Source organism: Aythya marila (assembly GCF_965140915.1).
Source record: "Aythya marila genome assembly, chromosome: 14".
NCBI lineage: Eukaryota > Metazoa > Chordata > Aves > Anseriformes > Anatidae > Aythya > Aythya marila.
In genome coordinates this window covers 7,174,712-7,187,071 of record NC_139055.1, presented here as the reverse complement: position 1 = coordinate 7,187,071, position 12,360 = coordinate 7,174,712, and the positions used below count along the sequence as shown (strand labels likewise).

General features: G+C 49.4%; 1 protein-coding gene across 4 annotated transcripts in view; it reads left to right on the top strand.

The window, feature by feature from the left end:
- SIL1 (SIL1 nucleotide exchange factor) overlaps positions 1–12,360 on the top strand; it is an 85,811-nt gene that overhangs the window by 20,920 nt on the left and 52,531 nt on the right. For all 4 annotated transcript variants that reach the window (XM_082771321.1, XM_082771318.1, XM_082771319.1 and 1 more), the window contains one exon: positions 14–149. In XM_082771321.1, coding sequence (XP_082627447.1) covers positions 14–149 — 136 coding nt within the window. The remainder of the gene's footprint in view (positions 1–13; positions 150–12,360) is intronic.

The window sequence follows — 12,360 nt, the reverse complement described above, 5'->3', positions numbered from 1 at the left end:
TTCTGTCCAAAAGGAATTTGCCCTTACAAAAATAGAAGAGAGCGACATAAAAGATGACAGCGGGAAGGAGCCAATAGCAGATGATGATGCTGATCCCGAAGACCTGGAAGTGTTTTACCCCACGCATCAATGGCAAACTCTCCGTCCAGGTAACGTGCTGCTGCCTAATGACAGTGTCCCTCCGAAACCCCATCCGGCACCGCCGGCAGAAGCCTTGCAGCAAACTAAAAATACCTGTTTGTTCCCATGACAATGTGTTCTTCTGCTGCTGCTCAGACAAAGAGGTACAGACCCAATGACCCAGTACAGAGAGAAGCCACTGTCACCAAACCCACCAGCAACAGGAGTGGCTGCTAAAGTGCCTTCGGTTCACCAGGGCAGGTCGAGCGGGCTGCCAGTCAAATTGTAGGTGGTGATGTGTCTCTGTCACTAGCTCCAAAGCCCTTTCTCTCTTTGTGTGCTTGTCAGGGGACAGATTTCATAACGTTTATTGGCACGCAATATCTCAGGTCTGCTGTGCTCCACTGTGGATTGATGAAATGCTGCTCAGTGGCAATCTGATTAAGAATTGTCACTGTAACACTACACAGCTTCTTAACAATGGGTTTTCTGTTCCTTAGCTGTATGAAATCCAGCTTTTATCCCTCAAACCTTAACCCATACATACCACAAAAAAAAACTCTTCCCTTATTTTGGGTTGATATCTTTTATTAGACTTGTATGGGACACGTATGGTGAGAAGCCACCAGCTGAGCAAGCTGCTTGACTCCAAAAACACATATTCTGGGCAAGGCTCTGAAGAGGGAGAGGCCTTTTAAACACACACAGATGCGTGTGCACACACATTTCAGTAATTAGGATGATCAGTAAGCCTGCCTTTGTGGTTCTGGACGAGGTGTTTAATCCACTTGTGCTTTGGTGTCCTCGTGTATGCGTGGCTGTAATACCTTTGCACCTCAGAAGAGTGAACTAAGTAGTAATTAATTTTTATAAAGTGCTCTGAATTTCAAAGAGCTCTATCCAGTGCTCGGTGTTATTATCGAAAGAATAAATATGGGATCCATTTGTCTTGAAATTTCTGCCAGATAGAGCAAAATGACTTTTTCAAATGCAAATCTTTCTATAACATAACTGTCTAGCAAAAGGCCCTAAATTTCACAAAGCTGCAGTATACACTTACATTTCATTTTCCTACTATTATGTATGGAAGGCGTGCGGTGTCCCTACTCAGTATGCAGACTGGCAGATCCCCACCACCCTTGCTGGAGCAGAATATGGATATATTTGCAGTTATTATAAATGTCATTGCCATTTTTGTTCCGAAGTACCTTCTCCATTGTTTGGGTGTTTTGTTCCACTTTATTTCTGTAGCAGTTCCACATTAGGTACGTGCAGTAAGGGACTTATGGAAGTGGGGAGCTTGTCAACATTCACAGGGTGCTGTAAGGGAAGAATTTCAATGACTGCTGTAGGAGGCTTACCTGGGGGCCTGCCTCATTGTCTAGTCGTGGCAGGTCCTCGTTACAGGTGCTCGTGCAGGCTTTGGTTCAAAACATCTGGGAAAAAGGAGTCTTCCTTGGCTTCCCCTCCCGCCGGCCTCTTTTTTTGTCTCCTGCAGGTTTCACTGGGGTGAAATCCTGTGTGTGGCTGCGTGACTCGCATAGGTAGCACGTGTGTTTGGGTCATTTAACAGGAACACAGGTTGGCAGCACAACAGGTCTGGTGGTTCTGCACCTTCACTCGGTTTCTGCTGTGATTCCTGGCTGCCCTGGCTGGGGTGTGCTTGGCACTGGCTGAGGGAAGCTGCACTCAGAAATTTCCTTTCCTCTGCCTGGCTCCCCAGGATGCCCTCCCATCTCCCGTTGTCTCCGTGTAGCAAACTCTGCCCATCTCTTCCCATGGAAGCAAACGTGGCTCAGACTTTGGGCCTTCAATTTTAAATAGCAGAAGGGAGCTCCCAGTTACCTTGCCCCTGTTGCACTCCTGTTTCATCTTGTTCCTGTTCTGAGGTTAACCCCTGATTTTTATGCTTGTGTCCAGTCCAGCAATGGTTGCTCACATTTCATATGTGTGTTTCCAGTTTTATTCTGCTGTTTTTCCTGTTCCTTGCTGCTAATTGCATCAAACTGCATTTCCACCGAGACTGCAGCAGTGTCATCAACCTGTAACCTGTCAAATCGCTCCACAAAATTCAATTGTTACTGTATGTGTAATGCTGCTTTGTACAGTTGTCCCCCCACTGCCTCAAATGCGAGCTGGATTTTGATCAAATTCTTCCTGTGCTTTGTGCACGCTTCAAGCTGCTGAAGGAAGCTGGATGCAAACACGGAGAGACAGTTACCCGAAGAGCTCTGCCGCCTGCAATCGGGAAGCGGGGGGATCAGCTGTCTCTTCTGCCAGCCAGCTGGGCAGCTGACGGGCTGTGGAAAGGTTGGTGAGACTTCACAAAGTCCTTTAACGTATTTGTTAGGCATTGCTTCTTTTTCACCTGGCACTAAATAATGCACCAGGCACCGTTGGGTTAGATGGAAAGGATACGTGCCCCTTGCAAAGTCTCCCAGCTCCTCCACGTGTCTTTTAGGTGTCATCGGAGGAAATGATGAAGATATCTGCAGGGCTTTTCTCTCTCTTCTTGGTTTGCGCCTGTAGGAGCTTGCAGGTTACCTGGGTTTTAATGAGTGGGATTGCAGCATCCCCTGAATGGATGTTCCTGCCTCTGATTGCATCATTCCTCATCTCAGTGTCTCCGTCACAGAGACAGATTTTTCTTTTTGAAGTTGTGCTTCCTGTATTATTATTATTTTTTTTCCTTTTTAAATGCACTTGTACCAGATGATCGTACCTTTATGAGTCAGAAGCTCTCTGGAGAAACCTAGCTGAAGTGGCCTGCTTTGTTGTTCCTTATGCTGAGCTTTTCCAAGCGCGTGGAGGTGAGTCTGCCAGCACACAGGAGCACCCTGCTGATTCTCAAGGCACCCTTTGGCTGTGGGAACCAGACTGCTCCTTAGTCTGTGGGGTGGCAGAGATGACAGGGAGCACTGGAGGATGTTCTTGTTGAAGAGGAGGGGAACCTGCAAGGCGGGGACCTCTTGTGGTTATTTGGACGGTCACGATGACAAAACTGTCCTTGAGATTACTGCGCTCACAGCTGTTCTGGTCCCTCTATGTCAAACTGACAGTTTTCTGTGCGCTCCTGCATATAAATGCGTTTAGTCCATGTTTCCAGGTGACCTCAAACCCGCCACACAGCGTCCGAGGGCACATTAATGCTTCATTTCCAAGGCACTACTTATTTCTGTCATTTGGGCACTTGGCTAAACAAAACACAGGGAAACATAGGGTGAGAGCTGTTCCTGCTGATGATTGAAAACCAGCTTGCTCTGATCAGCTAATCACATCACCGACCAGCAGATTTTTTCCACCTGACATAAGCATCAGAAGTTGCTCCTCTGGGAAGGCCTTGCCGTGAAGGTCAGGCAAAAGGATGTGGTGGCAAACTCTGTGGAGAGCAACATTATTTGAGGTCCTAAATGCCAGGAAACTTAGCGTGTGAATATGAGAAGGCCGTGTTGGCTTATAGCAAAGGTTTATGTCAGTCCAGCATCTTGTCTTGGCCGTGGCAAGGGCAGATGCCTGGGGCAGAACATCAGAGCAGTGGATGTGTGTGGTGGTACACCCTGTGCTTTCTGCAGCTGCCCCCAGCTCGGGGATTGTAGGGAGCAGGGCTGAGCAATCCTTCTGGGCTGGTTTCAGTGATTTGCTCCTTTTTTTTTTTTGTTTCTTTCATTGTTCATTATCACTGAGGGTTGTGTTCTTAGCTAACCCTTTTCTTCTTTGACTTTTTCTCTCCGCTGAGTTTCCGGAGACCCCTGTAATCCTCTTGCTGCTTTGAAGAAGCAGAAAAAGGCAAGTGTTTAATTAGGAAAGGAAAAGGGGGTTAATCATCACCTCCCTTCGCAGCAACCAGCAAGGCGGGGGGGCCTGGGCTGCAGCTGGGCTCTGTGCACCTCAGTGGCAGCAGCACTTTCGCATTCCCCAGCACGGCAGGAGCTCGCTCGCAGGTTTCTGAGCTGTCAGTCTAAAGTTGTGAATTAATGCGGCCAGTCTCCAGCTCCAGACGGATCAAATGAGAGCCTCATCTGCTGAAAATATCAAAATATTTGCAGTCTGCTGTGCGTGTTTCCATTTGAGAGCAACCAGCACTGGGCCACAGGAAGGCTTCCTTGGGTCCAGAGCAGCGGGACTGGAGCAGCAGAGCAAAATCCTGTGCTGGTGGCTGAGGTGCTGCAGCGCCGGGTCTGGCAGGGTCAGGCACAAGTCTTGGCACCCGCTCAGCTGCAGCACACGCTCCAGGAGCTGGGCTGGCCCCTTCCTTGGGCTGTGGTTAAACGTGTGACATGCAGAGCTCCATGCCGATACCTGCGGGTACTCTGTAGCGTTTGCACTGTGCAGTCATTTTCCTAAGTGCCTAATTATATTGCAGTTAAAAAAAAATAAGCAGCCACGACTGCCGCTCTCGATCAAATTGCAAGAGGGAAGTTGATGTGAGCATGCTGCTGTTGCTGCTTCTGTGAAGATGAAACCATCTTAAGTTCAGCAGGGAGCTGATGATACATCACTTAGCATTTAAATATCCATGGCTGCAGCTTCCGAAGGTCCTTGGGCTGCTTTCTCTGTCAGTAGCTATCTTTGCTGTTCCTGTTTGTCCCAGGTCTTCCTGGGTCTCATTTGCTGCACAAACAAGGTTTTGTGCATGTGGAAACACGGCTCTCAAAGACAGCATTCGCACTGGGAGTTAATTTTAGCAGCTCCTTTGAAAGCCCTGCTGTGACGCTGCTGGAAAGAGCGAGACTCGGGCTGGGGAATAACTGGGTCCAGCTTCGTTATCAGGCTTCCTTTCAGGAGATCTCAGCCTCCAAACGAGCCCGCACGGCTGTAAGCTGGGAGGAGAAGGTGACAGCAGGATCAGGGCTGTGCACACAGAGCCGCAAGGTGCCCTGCCAGTCCCTGTCGCTCTGCTCCCCATCCGAGGAGCCCCCCTGGCTCAGCGGTCCCGTTCCAGAGCTGTCCCACAGCCCGCCTGGCTCTGGGGGGCGTCTCGCCTGTGCCGCTCACTGGGGTGGCCTGACCTGCCTCCTGCTAATTGCTTTGCTGAATTAATGAATCTGTCCCAATCTCCGGCTTCTGGGTGACCCCGACCTGACTCAGGCAGTCGTAGGCAGGTCTCCGAAATATCTGTGTCAGCACTGCCAAGGGGGGGCTGCGAGAGATGTCAGTAAGCCACAAGGGTACGCTTGTTTTTGCAAAGCCTGACGTGTGTGAACCTCATTTATACCAGATGAAATGCTGCTTTTCCAGTTCTCTTTCTTGCTTTCCTTTTTCAACTTGTTACCGCTCTGCAGAAGGGAGAAATCCTGGCTGTGCTGGTGTCACGGCGTGCTCTGGCCAGCAGCAGGGACTGCTGCAGGCTGGTCACAGCCAACAGGAAAGCCCAGGCAGTCCTGAGAGCAGTTGCAAATGTTCAGAGCTTGGAGTTCTGGCTGCTGGTAGCTCTCCTGCCTGTCTTTCCATCCATCCTCGTGCTTTTGATATCCGAAAAGGATCTCATGCCTATAAGCCCGGTTTCTCACTGCATGCCTTTGTGCTCCCTCCTCTCAGCTTCCCCATCCTTGTGTGCTTTCCTTGACTTCTCACCCTCACGTCCCAGGATGGATGAGTCTCTTCAGGCTGCCTCCCCTACAAACTCCTGCCTAATTCTTCCTTACACCACAAGTCTTTTCGGACAAAAGTGCTGGGCTGAAGCCTCCCGTGCTGCTTCTGGCTCTGGTGGGATGCGCTGGAAGGCGAGAGTGTAAAACAGAGCGAGAGCCCAGCGCTGATGCTGAGATGGCACGTGGAGAGCAGCTTTGTGTGTTCGAGTAGGTACCGTCTGAAGGATGCCCGCTCTTGGACGTGGACATACAGGCTGTAAAAGCAGCTTGCAGCTCCTGCTGAGGTGCCGTTGTGGCCGCAGCTGTGGAGATGCTGGGAGCATCGTTGCCTCGGGCCCAGGTAGCAGAAACAGCCGTGAATGTTACTGGGTCCTCGGGCACCAAGCTGGCCCTTGCCAGACACCAGAGGCGCGGAGCCTTTCCCTTTCTCACCGGGAAGTACAAAACCAAGCAGCAGCACTCAGTAGGCCAGCACCTGAACACATTTAATACAAACCAATGAACAAAACAAGAGAAAAAAAAACACTGCAAGAACCTCCCACAAAAGACAACGAAGGGTGCAGGTGGAGCAGTGGAGCCATGGTTCCCTTTTTCCTGCTCGGTGCTGCGGGAGGAGCAGGTTGGTGCCACACACCGGGGGCTCCGTCCTGGCTGCGGGGTCGTTTCCTCGTGTTTCTTGTCTGCTTCTCTGTGACCTGGGAGGTTTTGCAGCCCATGCTCTTGCCAGCATGTCCGTGACGGTGTCAGCTTCAGAGAAGTGAACTGGGAGCCAGATTTTTTTTCCCCAAACCCAGATAAAAGTTTGCTAGCTCCTCTAACACACAGCCAGTACTTTTTTTTTCAATTACGTCCAGCATTTGAACTCTGTACTGCTGCGTTCTCACATGAGACAAGCTGGTGACTCCTGCTGGCTGCTGGTAGGACTCCGTGCCCCCCGCAGCGTGTCAGTGGTTGGCTTGAAGCAGTTGTAAGCCAGGTGATGGAGGGGCTGCAGATTCAAGGGCTTTTTTTTTTTTTTTGTGCAGCAATAGGAGGTTAGGCTGCATTTTCTCAAAATATTTTCAGAGTGAGCTTTAATGATGATGCTCTGGCTGGTGTTACAGAGTAAATGTAGCATTAGCTCCGAGAGTAAGCATGCCAGCTGTATTGCAGTGGGTGTAAGCAGTGGGAATCATTCACATAGTTAAATTTACATTGTTTGGAAGGGAGAAAATGCTTTGAAAGGAGAGATGGTTTCCCAGACAGGGGAGATCTCATTCCTCTCTTTTATCTTTTTTTAGCCAAGCCGGGGATGATTTGAGTTGCTGAGAGATGCTTCAGTGTGTGCTGGGCGATGAGAAATATCTTGCCATGGTTTTTATGTGCGAGCATGCTGTATTTTCTGTAATAATGTTAATAACCTTGGTGTGACTGTTTAGAAGGATGAACCTCGTTAAAGAAGAGGTATTTAATAACAGGCCTATTTTTATCTCTGTCTTTATCTAACAGTCTGTGTATTTATTTCAAGCTTGTAACAGTGCTTTGGAAGAAAAATGTTATCCCTCTTGGAAAACATTTTGGGAATGCATCCAGCCTCGGTAATCTTGAATTGCCCATCTGAGCACCTTCCTTCTCCCGTGGCCAGAGTGATCGGTTCGGAACCCTTCGTACGAGGCGCAGATGTGGCCGTACCCTCAGTGTGTGCTGTTGGTCCCAGTTGTGTTTGTCGAGTTCACAGCATTGTCTTCTTCATAATTAGGGAGAAAATATTTTTCCCATGGTCCTGCTCTGGCTGTTCCTTCCTGGATGTGCCCGAGGACTCTGCTTCCTAGAATTTCTAGGAAACCGACTGTAGGTGGGTGAGCACAGAGATATTTTCTGGGCACTCGGCACACGGTGAAATGGCTCCTGTGAGGAACATTTCATCCTGGTCCTTCACAGTTCATGGCTGCAATCAGTGCTCATGCTCAGATGAGGCTGCAACTATTCTTTTTAATTTTTCCATACTTTTATTTATGGGGTCACAGTATGAACAGATTCTCTTTTTCCACAAACCCTTTCCAGAGCCAGGTGCTCTGCCTCCTCCGTTCTGGCTTAAAAGCACCTTGCTCTTCTGAGGAAAAGTCTAGGTATCCATCATGCTGTCCTGATTTGGCAGAGTATTTTCTTTGCTCTCTGCCCTCCCTTCATTTTAGAAGCTGCAAGGAATTTGTCTGAGATGTAAATTAAAGCAGCTATTTGATGTTTCGTGAAGTCTCGAAGCTTGTTTTGCATTTGTTCTTCCTTGAGCGCACACCAAAACAAATGTCGCTGCCTTACTGAAACAGCTTCCTTTAGCATCTCAAGGCAAATTCAGAGTTAAGAAATAGCTATCTGTTTTTTTCCAGCTCTGCTCTACCAGCATAAGCTTGGGAAAGAAGCTTATAATCTCCCCGGGTCTGTCTTGACATTTTGTAGAGCTAACTCCAGTTGATTGGAAGAACCTCACAGAACTGTATTCAAGTTTAATTTTTTATTAAATATTTACATCTTGGAAGGAGTAAGCATGGTGGCGTTGGAAATTCTAATTAGAGGTAACATTTCCGATTCAAACTCTCGCTCTTCAGCTCAGAGATTCTTTTTTTCTCTCCTGATTTTCTCCCTACTCCTTCAGACTGCAGGAAGTTTCGCTTGGGTCATTCGCTTGCACCAGGATGTTATCTGAATACGGAATTAATGTATGCAGTCTGTCACTTGGTATTTCTTCTCCTCTTCTGCTGGAGATCTCCCAGGGTTGTAAAGACCTTGCAAGCAGCAATGGCAATAACAGGAATGTGCCTATGATCCCACAAAGTAAAAGCAAAAACATCAAGCTGCATGTCTCTGCCATCACTGCAGGGTGTGAATAAATAGATCTAACCAACAATTTACATTTTAACCCCAGACCAGGTTTTATTTTTAGCATTTGTCTTGCAGCCAAGGTGAAACACTTCTGCTTCTGTCTGGTGGTGTTTCCGAAAGCACCTTTAAAGTTGCCTTCAAGACCGTTTGTAAGATGCATTTACCTTTTTGATATAATCTGCTTTCTTTTTTATTTGAAATGAAGCTCACCTGTTCTTCATCCGTTGTACTGCGGGGTTGAACACAGACCAACAGCGTGCCCTTGGGGCAGAGGTGGCAGCAGGCTCCTGGGCTGCGTGAGGACAGCACTGGCAGCAGAGCGAGGGAAAGGAGCCTGCAGCGCCCCACCACAGGAGAAGAGGTTATGGGAACAAAATGAAACAGAAGGAATTCTGTTGAAATGTAGAAACATCTGTTGTACTGGGGGGTGATGGAATGATGGAGCAGCTTGTCAAGAGAGGTGGTGGGATCCCTGTCCTTGGAGATGCCCCAAAGCCAGCTGGGCGCAGTCCTGGGCATGTGAGGTGGCCCTGCTCAGGGCTTGGGCTGGATGGTCTCCGGAGGGGCCTGGTGGGACTCTGTAAGAGTCCTTTCCCAAGACAAGATCTCTTCTGGGCTCCCTGTGAGCTGCAAGGCCTGGTGGTGATGCTGAGTGCTCCTGCCAACATCAGCTGAAACCCAAACGAAGCAAACATGGGAAGAGTTGCCGCAGACCCCACTGAAGAGAGGCGACAAAGCGGTGACTGGGACCGGCTGCTGGAGAGATGTGGGGCCGAGCGGGGCTGGAGCCTGAGGCCAGAGCCAAGGCAACCTTGGGGACCAGAGCCTGGAAGATGAGGCGAGAAGCTTTGCACTGTTCTCATCCTGTTTTATCACCTCTCCACCTACTTTGATCTCCTCAGGTGCTCTTTTCCAAAACTTTGGCTTCCTTTCCAGAATGGAAAGGACCCGTCCTGCAAGAGGAGCAGAGCGAGGCTGCAGCCAGAGGAGAGCTGGTACCTTTGCCTTGCTGCCTGCAGGCGAGTCCGGGTTTGCTGGCAAGGAGAAGAGAAGGAAAAGCCGAGGCTCGTCCAACTCAAGCTGTGTTGGTGAGAGGTGTTAATGCAGCCGCTCTGCAGGGAGCGAGTGTGTACGCTCCCCTTCATTTCCGACAACAAAGGCCCTCGGGTTAGGTCAAACCACCTACACTGCCTGTTTTCTCTGTTCACTCTCATCTATACTCAATAAAAAAACACACCACAAACCATTTTCCTTTTTCTTCAAGTGGACTAGAGGTGGTTCACGTGATTTCTTTTGTCTCCTCCGCAGTGCAGATGGTGCAGGCAGGGTGGGACGGCAGCATCTTTTCCAAGCGCCCATCCGCAGCCCGAGGCACTGCCCGTGTACAGCCTGAGTGCGGAGGTAAATTGCTTTCAGACTTCAGAATACCCTGCAGACAGGTAAAACACGACATGCCATGAAGACCACGCTTGAGGAAGGTTGTGCCCAAGGTCTGAAAGTGAAATGCGGGGCCCTTGAGGCGCACGTCACAGGGAGCAGAGCTGGGCTCCTCTGCTTCGCTCCAGTCCATGGAGGAGGGACCAAAGGATGCTGCTGCTGCTTCGGTGAGCCCTGCGGAGCCAGCACACGAGGAGATGGTCTGTACTTGCCTGTGCCTCGCCTGGGCAGTGCTGCTTTAATCACTCATCCCTCCACACGCTGCTAAAGCTCCATATGGAGTGGAGATGTGTGTACCTGGGGGGGTAGGCTAACCCCAACCGTTCGCTTGTCAGGTGTCAGGCAGGATTTGCAACACTGGCAGCTGGGGAGAAAAGCTGTTATTAAGTGTAACATAGCACCTTGGATACAGCAAGCATGGGGAGACAATAAATACAGACTTCCATAATGTCATTTGATAGTGTCACTCTTCAGAATATATTAAGACTTAGTTGCAGCGGTGCCTACGGTTTCCAGTTGAATCAGTAAATTCTGTTCGTTAGCACTTGTTTTGACCCAGTTTGTTTAAAGAAAGAGGAAATATCAGAGGCAGAGGGGCTCCTCAGTCACTTTCTTTGCCAGCTGGTTGGCTGTTGGTTTTTTGTGGTGTAAATCCAGCAGTTGTTAGGTTTGCTGCTCACACCCCAGTCAGACAGAGCTTGTCTGGGAGCAAAGTGTTGCGGAGATGGGAGCCCTGGGGAGCGCAGGCACCAAAACCTCTCTTAATTACTGCAGCTTCCCGTGGGCACTGCACCGAAACAGGAAGAGGGGAGCTGAAATGAGAAGGGATGTGACTTACCTCAGAGCAAGCTCGATGCCTTTTCATCCCACCCTGGTCTCATTTCAGCTTGTAAACAGAGCCCTGGACAGCTTTAGGATGGCTGGGGGTGCAGAAGAGTTCAGAGGAACTTCCTGAACTACAAAAAGGTACTTGCTAAAGCTGCAGGCTCAAAGAATCGTTCGCTGTCACTTCGCTGCGGGTGTTGCCACTCGTTTGCTGCTGGGAAGAGATTGTGTTGTTGGTTCTGAGAAAGGCACGGGTGTTTGTCAAGTGCTGCTTAGTCTACAGGTGAAATCCCGCCTGTTTCTCCGAATTTCTCATGCACACAAATGGCAGAGCGCTGTATTTGCAGACCTTTACCCCCATACTCAGCATTTACTTGTCCAGGATGGAGGAAAATGAGTTCAAGCCCAACCTTGCAACAATTTATTGTGTTCTTGCATTTAAGGGCAAAATTTAAGTTGCCAAAAGCAGATGTTTGCTTGCTCCTTTTTTAGCTCTCCAAGTACTTTCTGCGTGCTTGATTGATGGACGTCCCTGTTACGTTAATAGCTGGGCTTTGCAGAAAGCTGTTATTACCAGGAGAATTTGGTGTGGGTTTCAGTTTTTCTTCTTGCATTGAAAATCCATTATTAATGTCTTTTTAAGAAAAAGGGCTTCAATTCAGGCATTTTGCTTTGATTTCTCAGGCTCTTTCGCAACTGTCTTCTCTTAGGCACTTTTAAAAAAATCAATGTTACAAGTGTTCTTTATATTTTGCTGCGTGGTTGAGGGGTTCTGCTTCTTGCTATTGATTTCTAATTGCATTGCAGGACATTTGGGTGCGCACAAATTGCCATGTGACAGATTACTTTATATGTATCTTCCCAGTCATCGAGTTGGCTTTTTGCATGTTTCGTCTTGCAGGACGCTGCCGAGCCTCGAGCTAGCTGGGGAGCTTTATCTCCTCGTAGCCCCTGGGTGTTGGGGCTCCTGAGCCCCGAATGGGCCCACGTGCAGTGTTCTGGTGGGGTTTGGTGTGCGTCTGTGCTGGGCACGGAGGTGTCTTTGTGTCTCCTGTCCTGTGTTGTCATCACAGGTTTGTTTGTGGTGGCTTCTTGGACAGCCTCGTGTCCTGTATCATAGGAACATAGCGGGATGCCGCGCTCCTCTTTGGGGTGCTCATTACACATCTCCAGCTCTGGCTCAGGGCTGGTGCCAACCCAACCAGTCCCCTTTGGGTCAGCTCTGCTAACAGCCCTCGGCGTTTCAGAGGGGCAAAGAATGGCACGAGTTGGCACATCCACATCCTCTCGTTGTGCTGAGCAGCCCCACTCTGGTTCCCCAGGCAGCTGTGGACGTGTTTGCTGCTCGCTCTGCGTGCAAAAAGGACGTCTCCAGCCCTCGGGGTGTTAGCACAGGCTCCACATCTGCCCGGTGGTTTGGCCACAAGATGGGAGCGGTGTGGGTATACAGCAAATTGCTGCCAGAGGGATCGGGGTGTTCGCCCATTGAGCTTATCTTCAGCAAGTTTCAAGTCCTGCTCTTCACGGA